Source organism: Crocuta crocuta, unplaced genomic scaffold (genome assembly GCF_008692635.1).
Source record: "Crocuta crocuta isolate KB4526 unplaced genomic scaffold, BGI_CrCroc_1.0 scaffold52, whole genome shotgun sequence".
NCBI classification, from domain to species: domain Eukaryota; kingdom Metazoa; phylum Chordata; class Mammalia; order Carnivora; family Hyaenidae; genus Crocuta; species Crocuta crocuta.
Genome location: NW_027528617.1, coordinates 1,909,366 through 1,919,474, shown reverse-complemented (window position 1 = coordinate 1,919,474; position 10,109 = coordinate 1,909,366). Strand labels below are relative to the sequence as shown.

Here is a 10,109-nt window from a genome sequence, read left to right as displayed (position 1 = left end):
GGGGGTGGCGGCGGGGGCCTGCCGGGGGCGCTCTTTTCCGAGACCGTGTTGCTGAGTCCCGGAGGCGCTAGCGCCTCCCTGAACAGTAGCGGAGACAGTCCGTCGCCGGCCTCCACTTGGAGTTGCACCAACAGCCCAGCGCCGTCCTCCTCGGCGTCCTCCAACTCCACCTCCCCCTACAGCTGCACTTTATCCCCGGCCAGCCCGGCAGGTTCTGACATGGACTATTGGCAGCCCCCACCTCCCGACAAGCACCGCTACGTACCTCACCTCCCCATAGTCAGGGACTGCATCTAGAACTGCCACCTCCCGCGCCAGACCTTAGCGGGTTCCCTTTCCTGTCCCCGACCAAGCCCTCCCACCCCTCTCCTGCCCCCACTTGTATGCCCTGGAAACCATCTCGTTTCACAGGGCAGATGTAGCCGCCCTGAATCCTGGGCTGTTTGCTGCGTTCCTTGGCCAAGGCTTTCCTTTCTTCAGACGGTCTCTAATTTATTGAAGGTGTGATGGAGCTTATTGTCAAAGAGGATGGTAAGAGTTTGGGAGGGGGGCGTTTCTTAAGGCTAAAAAGATGCTGGGAAGCGAAGACGGCGGCCAGTCTAAAGAGGTTGCAGGGTGGACTGAGGCTCCTCCCCCTTTCTGCATCACCAGAAGGACCCGGAGCAGTTCGTGTGAATCTCCCAGGGGGAATGCAACTGGTTCCTCTGATCTCTTCACCTTTGCTTCTACATAGAGATGTTAATGTCGAGTAGAAAGAAATGTATCTTAGCATCTGAATGATTTGACCGGTAATAATATTATCCACAGATTTGCAATGGCTGGCATCTGCTTTATTCCCATTGCTGTCTGCGGGCTGTGGGAATTTCACCTGTCAAACCAAACTTTCCCTCTCTGATGTGCACTTTGTTCTGTTTCCCAGATTCGTCACAATGCCTATTGTCCCGTCCTTCTCTTTCCTTTTTCTTCTCCATTTTGCCATCTGTCTCTTATGATTTATAAGGGGAAAAAAAGTTGTTTTGTTAGAGGGCCAGGTTAGAAGTCATTGTATAATTTGTAGGCTTTGTAATGATTGAATGCAAGCGTGGAAATTTAGGCTGAACTCTCTATCAAAAGGAAAAATGTGGAGGAAAAGGGAAAAATCAGGAGGGAGGATTGCTTCATGCATTATTTATCTCGACCTTTTAGGGGAGAAGGAACTCCCCCATTCTTTCAAGAGATTAAAAATAAATCAACAGACTGAAAACCTAAGCAGACACGGAGCATTATCAGGATCAGCCACACACGTGTTCCCTTCTATTTATTATAAAGAAATTTTTCATGGGAAAAGTATGTATTTTTTGTATATTCTACAGAGTTTATTCTAGTATGTATTTACATCTCGAACAAAAAATTGTTCTTGTGATTAAACTATAAATAAAATATATAATTTTCATAATTTTTGTGTGTTGTGTTATAGCTTTTGCCTGCTTATGTGGTTTTTAGAAACACGTGTTGTTTTTCTGAAATTTTTCCCTATAGCAAATTGAGCAGAGTACTTGTATTTTTCATCAGTGTTTGTGTGTAGAAACTGACATACAAGGTCTGAGAAATCACAAGAAGCTGAATCATATTTGAAACACTAACACTGACATCAGAGTGTAGCTCTGCATACAGACAACATTTGAGTTTTAAGAAATCAATTTCTGAGCCTGAGATCAGTAAAAAAAAAGGGGGGGATGGGGGAGGGGATTAAAAGATAATTAAATCACAGTAAGTTCCAAAGTTCAGAAACCTTGATTTAAAAAGAGATAGTGAAGTTGAAATTTCTTGTTAGAATATGTAGAAATGTGGTTCTTACACTTTGAGTCTATATTCTCATCTGTAAACTGTAGGGGTTGACCAGCGACTTCTAAGGCCTCCTTCCAGCTCTACCATTCGTATTGTATTTACAATCCATTACCGGAAGCTGACTTTGTGTTAGCTGCTTTAACAAGATTGTTGGTTCGAAAAGCAAACTGCTGGAGAAAAGAAAATATTCAGAGTGAGCTGGGATAAAATTGTATCCAAGGGAAATAGCTCAGCTTTCATTTTTTGTTAAAATAATTACATAGTCAAAACTTCCTCAAAGAGAAAGCAAAAATGGTTTCCTAATCTCCAAAACACAGAACTCTATAACTTTCACTTCAATCTCCAAAGCAGAAATGAATAGCACCATGGGTCCAAGATGACCAAGTGAAGGTTGACCACATTCTAGATTTAAGCCCCTTCCTTGGGGGGAACGTGTCCACTGGACAACACAAGCTTAAAAAAAAATCACCTTACCAAAGAAATGGTTGTTCATGCCCAACGCCCCACCCATGAACTTCAGATCTGCTTCTGGTTTGGGTTAAACCCTCCACTCCTCTGCATTGAGCAACCATAATTTCTCTCAAGGCATCTATCTGAAATGACCCCTCCTGTCTATCCATATGGAAAATATTAAGTGTTTAATATCTTAATAACTGCATTTTTTTAATCAAAGGAAGAACCGAGCCAAGGTTTTGCTTTGTTTTGTTGTCATAGCTGGACATAAAAGAGACCTGTTGGAATACCCTTCTATTTTCAAGACTGTTATTCCTGGCCACTCTTGATTATCTGATATGAGGAAAAAGTGCTATACCTCATGTCCACATTTGTGTTTCTAGTATTTAAGAAGCTAAGGCAGCAAGCAAAAACAATTGTAGACCGGGTGTTTAAAACATCAGTTTTAGTGCCAAATAATTGCTCTAGCGCTGATGATGCTCATGCTGATATACGGTGCTTCTTTCGGAAATTTGCCAAAGACACAGCTAGTGGCACAGGTCTGTGGAGGCAAACCCTCAGGTGCACTTGCTCTCCCAAGACTAGGGGAAATCTCTTCAATTGGTGAGGGGATCCCATAAACAGGTGACACTAATTGTTAACTTGGGGAGGCACGGTAGGAGGGGCCGATAACCACAGCTGTAAGGGTAATACAGAGGACAACTGACCCCGCTACTTTGCTGAACCTAGCAGCCTCCTCTACACAGCACCGGAGACATGTTTGGCTGGAGTTTGTAGGTCCCCATCGAAGTCAGTGGTCACACATGGCCGGAAGTCCCTCTACCATTTGTGATCCACACTTAGGCTTTCCCTTCCCCATCCAGAGCAGACCTTATTTTACACTAAATTGGTGCAATTATTGTTTTTATGGCGTCCAACTTCTTTTACTGCTTAAGAATGATGTTCTTTCTGCCTCACTTTGCGTTGGAAGTTCTTTTTTTTTTTAATAAAATTTTTTAATGTTTTCAGTTGTTTTTGAGAGAGAGAGAGAGAGAGAGAGAGAGAGACAGCATGAGCAGGGGAGGGTCAGAGAGAGAGAGGGAGACACAGAATCCGAAGCAGGCTCCAGGCTCTGAGCTAGCTGTCAGCACAGAGCCCGACGCAGGACTCGAATTCATGAGCAGTGAGATCATGACCTCAGCCAAAGTCGGACGCTTAACCGACTGAGCCACTCAGGCGCCCCTCATGCTGGAAGTTCTACGCCCCAAACTCCAGCAACTTCCACCGCGCGTGGGCTGAGGCCCCGCCGTCCTTTCCCCTCCCCTGGAGGAATGAGGATTACAGGGCTGAAGCCGCTGCTTCTGCAGTAGCTTGTAGAGTCACTCTTCTAGTTTCTCCATTTCCGGCCCAACTTTGACCACTTTCTAAGGGGCCGCGTCCGCCTGCACCAAGAGGGCTCGTGGGCAGCTGAGCAGCTGTTCTTTTCTGGCAGCTCTCTGATGGTACGCGTTTCAAACTAGGCCAAGGAGACGTCCTTCAATGACAGTCCCACACCATCAGAGTTGCTAGATCTTTCCAGCGCCATCCCAGGCGCTGCGCGAGTTTACTAAGGGCTGAGAGGTTTGCAGGTTGGTTCTGCCCTCTTTGGAAACGTCGCTTTCGCTTCGACGCCGTCAGGGTCCCGGCACTGGTTGTATTTGTTTGTTCTGACCTGCCCGGGACTTGTTCACAGACTTATCTTTACTTCCCCAGATTTTAAATACATCCAGCTGAGGGCCAACAAGGAGAGGGAAAAAAAAGCAGAGAGGCGGGCTGCCGACTGCTGGGCCCGCCGCGGGTACCCGGCCCAGGCCCAGCCGAGGCTAGAGGAGCCCGGGGTCCCCCCGCTTTTGAGCAGGAGTCCAGCCTTGCAGGCTGAGGCTAGGGCAGCGGGAGGCCCAGGGCGGCCTTGGCCCGGAGAGGGCCAGGGTCCAGCCGGCCCTTCCCCGAGTTTAGCCCGACCACGCACCAAGGACATCTGCGCGCAAGGCGCCGCTCTAGCCGCGTACTCGCCGCGGGTCCGCCTGGCAAGGGCTTCTGGCTGCGCAGGCCGGGCTGTGGCAGAGGCNCTCCCATGAGAGCTTTGAATGTATTAATTAAATAAAGCAGGCAGCCCTTGAATCGCACCGATGCAGGGCGCTCCCGGGAGCGTGAAAGTCCCGGCCTCCGAATCCGCAAAAGAAAATGTGTGAAAAGAGAATTAGTGAAATTAGGTTAGACCAATAAAACGTGAGGGCTTCAGCACCCCCCTTCCCGCTCCCCCAGCCTGGGGCTAGAAGGGCTATCTGGTCTGATCTATTGTTTCCCTCCCTGGCAGGGGGTTCATTGTGTGATAAATAATTCCCCTTCCATTTTATTCTTTTTTTAAAAAAAAAAGGGGGAGTATTTGCATAATCAGCGCTTTGATGTGGCCAGAAATCGGAGGCTTGGTCTCCCCAAGTCTGCTATTGGTAGCGAAGCAACAAAGCTGGATCCAGATCTTTTACTTCGCTAACAGTGTGTGGGGCAGATCATCAGAAACGGCAGCTTTAAGCTGTTGCCTCCTTTTTTAAAGAATCCATTTTAATGACTAAACTTAAGGAATGTCAAAAAAGGGGTGTGTGTGTGTGTGAAAAACGAGGGTTCTCACCCCCCTCCGCCGCTTCTCCCTATCCTTCAGGGTTCATTGCTCTGGGCAGTTTCTTTTCCAAAGCCTTTGGGTGTGTGTGTGTGTGTGTGTGTGTGTGTGTGTGTGTGTGTGTGTGNCCCCTTTCCAGGGTTCTTTTTCCAGTTTGGTTTTTCCAGCCTGGATGAGCTCCTCTTACGGAGCAAGGGGAAGAGAGTTGCTCTTTAGTCCCCGTCGAATCCGGGGGTTCCCCTGGGAACGCAACTTAGAGGCAGTTTTAGATGGTCCCAGACAGGAGAGAGGAGCAAAGAAATGCAGTCATCCGGAAAGCAGAACTGGAAAGGCAGTGTGGCCGAAGCTATTATTTTCCTGCAAGGTGGCGTGAGTCGGGAGGATGCAGTGGGAAAAGATCCTGATGGTGTGTGCACTACAACAAATGGCTTTTTCCCCCCTCTTGGTGCCAGGGTTGGAGGCGGAGGGAGGGCGACAGGCGTGCTCCTGTCTGCTTTCGCTCGCACCCGGCTTCTCCAGCCACTCACAGCGCAAAGGGGCAAAGTCAGCTCGGACTATTGACCAGGAACATCCAGTGAAAGGCTGGGGCTCCCGGAGGGGCCAGCTCTGCGCTCTACCCACACGGTCTCTCGCCTTCGGGAGAGGTGCTCAGCCTCCGGGGATCTGAGCTCTGGAATCCCGCAGGGTTGGGGGTGGGGAGGTGCAGGCGCGAAGGATGATCCGCAGGGCTTTCCTCTCTCTCTCTCTAGCCCCCGCCTCTCACCGATCTGACTGGGGCCATTACTCATCAGGTGCTCTCCCAGCTTTTCGGGCTCGGAGCTTCAGTGGTGGTTAGCTCATTATCCATTCTCTTTCAACTTACTTTTCCATTGTACTTGTCAAGGCTGTAACTGTGTAAGCATTGGGTTTTCATGTCAAGTTTCTCACCATACAAAAGCCACATGTCTTAAGAAATAAAAGGATTTGGGGGCCAAGATTCCTCCCAATGGAAGCATACTTTTAATTTTGGTTGGACTTTGGGAGTAGCGTTTTTAGATTCATGTCACCTGGTAGGCACTGTAGTTAGGGGGTGTACAATGAATTCCAGGGATGTAAGAAATCGAGATGCAAAAAGTTAAATTTCTTTCAAAGGACACGTCTCCAGGAGAGGCTGTTTGGACTGTAACTGGCGTTTCAAAGGTTCAGGAAGGAGGGTGTATCTTCTCTGATCGTGTTGGATTGCAGACCAGACTGTGTCACCAAGGTCTTTCCACATTCCTCCTTTCTTTCTTATGATTCCATCACCACCTCTTTCTCTCTCTTCCCTCCAGTGCCCGGACACCTGGAAATGGTAAACAACAGCTTGAAGAACCAAAATCTTTCACCTATTTTATCTGATCTAGAAACAATTAACTAAAAGTGCTGAAGTCCATGCAAAATGGAAACAGGAACCTTCAAAATAAGCAAAGAGAACTCAGGGCTGGTTTCCATGGCAGCAGCTTGCAATAAAGCCTAATTCCTTGTGACAAAGAGGTCATCTTCCTTTTCAAATGTGTTTATGATCCCTTTGTGCATTGTATTTTGGCATAAAAGCTTCTCTGCACCGTCAGGGCTCCACGGGCAGCTCTATGGCTCTCAAGGGGGTTTATTGCCTCCTTGGTTATAAGAATAGCAGAAAGAAGTCAAACTAGTGCCAGTGTGACAAAAGAGTAAGCCCACAGGCTTGCCCTGGCTTTCTTTCTGTAAGACATAAATCTTGGTATGCTTTGAAATAATTTAAAATGAGGGATTCTGAGTATAACTTTAATTTGCATTTGTGTTTTTTCAACCTTTTACAGTGTGTTTCTTCAACCTTTTACATCTACTGAAACATGACATGCAAACAAATACAAGACTGATTCAATGTGAGGATATAATTAATTTTTTTCCAGATAAATTTGGAAAAAAGAAATCACATGGGGTTAAAACCTTGAACATAACTACGTGGAGGAAAGTGTGGTGATAACCTTGGATAAGTATGGTATTAATGCATTAATACTTCTTTCATATCACAGTGCCTAGAACATACTCAAACTTTATTTTTTAAATCAAACCCATCTAAACTAGTTGTATTTTTCCTAACTCTCAAAGATTGCCATGGCAGAAACTTGGAAATAGACAGGGAAAGAAACATCACTTTCCTGGTGGAGCAGTAAAAAACAGCTTGAAAGTTCTGAATTCAAATCCAGTGCTTCTCTTGAATTGGAAGAAAATGAATCTCACCATACCCGCGTGGCAGGGAATGTGTGCACAGGCAAGCCTTTCCCAAGCTTTTGTGGGCATCGGGAAAAGAAGCTCCTGTCCTTTTCAGGATACTTACAGAGCCCACCTGACAGCACCTTCAGTCTGGGAAGTTCAGAAGGAATGCAGCGAAAAATGAGTTTTATTTTTTGTGCTCATTATTTTTATTGACTTAAAATGGGTTGAGTTCTCCTCAAGTAGAACTGCTCTAGAATCTTAGACTGAGGAGAGTTTTCTAAACTTCATAGAGTTTTTTCAAAGCAAAAGGGTTCTGAACTGTAGCAGGTGAAGCTGACCTGATGAAGGCACTGGGCAGCCACTACACCTTCACATTACTCTGAATCCCTTGGACATTCATGTCTTCCGTAACAACACGTACAAGATGATGATGATGACAAAACTACAAAGCAGGCTCGAGCAAATCTCCTACGTGGTAACTACTGGTTATTGCTCTTCAATTAAGTGCTACTTCTGTATCTTTCCACCTAAAAGAGGCTGAAGTTCAGTTTTCTTCAATGGCTCCCTTTTTCTACCCCAGCCAACAAGTGATGTTAAAAGCTCTTTGGTAAGGGACTAGCTGGAGAGTATTCATAAACAGTAGTCTTCTCAACATTTTGGTATTCATGACACATTTTTTGAGTTTTAGTATGTTTTTATTTTAGAACTGTAGATAGTATGTTTGAAGGGAGTAGGAGTCTCAAGATAACATTAAACAAGGCAGCTATGAATTACACCGCACAGTATCCTTGCTGCGTCTCACAGGATCTGTCACATTCACAGCCATCATCCTTCCACATTGTATCACTATCTGAGTAGAACTATTTCTTGTGCTGACAGTGACAGTGCCTCCCGTACACGCTAGTCAGTATTCCTTCATGTCCCTGGAAACAGAATTTCGTTGGTACTCTCTTTACAGTATTCTGCAACTCTGATTCAAAGCCTGTTATTTCATTTCATTCCATCTGACAACCCCCTGCTGCTGGAGGACATGCCTAGTCTCCACCAATATCTGATGTTCTAACCCAACTGCGCATGCTCAGGGCTCTTACCTTTGGGTGGGGCCCCACCTCTGGTCTCTATCTTCCTCTTCTCTTGAGATGGTGAGGACAAATAGTCAATAGAGCTGGTTGGGCTTTTGAGTGACCAGGTAACAGCAGTGATCCTCCTGAGCCACCTAAACTCACAGTGGATGTTGAGTGAGGGAGACAAATCTTGTGGGTCAAAAGCCACTGGGACTTGATTGCATTATATGATTGCATTGTAATAGCCTACTCTGATTAATTGGCGTGTATTTTTATTTAGGGACTGTCTAACTTACTGCAGCAAAACAATGTTTTATAACTGACGGAAACTTGGTAACTCATCTCTGTTACAAAAGCCATTTTACTTTATACTTTCAGCCATGCAGAAAAGCTTTAATGCTTGGAAATCTATAGCCATCCTAAAAGTGATTTTTAAAATCATCTTAACCATTTTGTAAGCCGAGTAGTTTTAAGTATATTTACACATTGTTGTACAAGTAATCTCCAGTACTGGTGCATTTTGCAAAACTGAAGCTCTGTACCAATTAAATAACAACTCCTATTTTCCCTACCCTGACAGCCACTATTCTTTCTGTTTCTATGAATATGAGTGTGTTACATACCTTATGTAATAAAAGCTGTTTTCATTTTTAAAGCATGCATTTGCTCCGCCCCTACTTTTCTCTATCTCATTTTAATAAACTTTAATTGTATTTCTCCACACTGCTGATGTAGAAACAAACATTGTATAAAGTTTTATCATTTACCACACCTGCCCTTTCTGCTACATTGTGGGAAATAATTACTGATATGGAGCTGTGCTCTCCTTTGTATAGGGTTGGGTGATTGAGGACAATTTTACAGGAGGGCACCCATTATCTGGGTACCTGCCCCTCTTGAATGAAGCCACCTATTCTTGAGAGAGCCCTGAAGGTAATTACATTTTTGCCTCATTCTATCAGAATGTGATTGAGGTGGTTTAATAGGCTCCGAGGTTCATTTGAAGAGTAGATTGATTCCTGGGACAGGATGGATAAAACTCACTACCATAGTGTCATTTGATCCTGTTGTACCCAGGCCTAATAAGGAGACACATGGGTATATAAAAAGAATTTTTTAATGTTCATTTTTGAGAGACAGAAAAACAGAGCTCAAGTGGAGGAGGGCCAAAGAGCGAGGGAGACACAGAATCCAAAGCAGGCTCCAGGCTCCGAGCTGTCAGCACGGAGCCTGGCGCAGGGCTTGAACTCACGAACCATGAGATCATGACCTGAGCCAAAAGTCAGATGCTTAAATGAGCTATTCAGGTGCCTTTTACCTCCATATATTTTCCAGAAAGGTTTACTTTTAAATGAACCATATTGATTTCCAGAAATAGATGGAGAAACCAAATTTTAAGTTGTCTTTAATACATACGTCTTCAAAAATGGAAACTGGAGGTTTGAGGAAGACAATTGAAAAGTCCCTCAAGTTAGGCTGTTATTTAACACTGACATGTAAGACTTGCCATGCACCTTGAATCTGATCTTTTTTTTCATTCAACACTTGGCACTGAACAGAAGCCAGTCATTTTAGGTGGGGAAGAAAGGCAAATCTTTAAAAAGATTTCTGTCTTTTAAGCTGCTTCCAGGCAGAGGATGACTATTTCTTTTATTCAGAGACTCATATTCCTTCATCTGCCTACTTTATTTCTCATCTTTAAAGGCGTGTCTTGATTTGAACATCATGCATCTATAAACACATCACACAAGTAATTTAAAATTGTTCTTCTTGGGGGGAAAACAGATTAAGTCTCAAGTCCCCATGAATAGCTCTGCTCTCTCCATTTTAATAAAGAAGGGTTGGACCAGTGCTGATGGCATATTTACCTTCATGAGTTAAAAAAAAAAAAAAAAGAAAAGAAAAGAAAAAAA

General features: G+C 44.8%; 1 protein-coding gene across 1 annotated transcript in view; it reads left to right on the top strand.

The window, feature by feature from the left end:
• Nucleotides 1–297, top strand: part of NEUROG2 (neurogenin 2) — an 839-nt gene extending 542 nt beyond the window's left edge. The window contains exon 2 of the mRNA XM_077755000.1: nucleotides 1–297. This exon is cut by the window's left edge and continues 10 nt beyond it. Coding sequence (XP_077611126.1) covers nucleotides 1–297 — 297 coding nt within the window.
• Nucleotides 298–10,109: the final 9,812 nt, after the last annotated feature.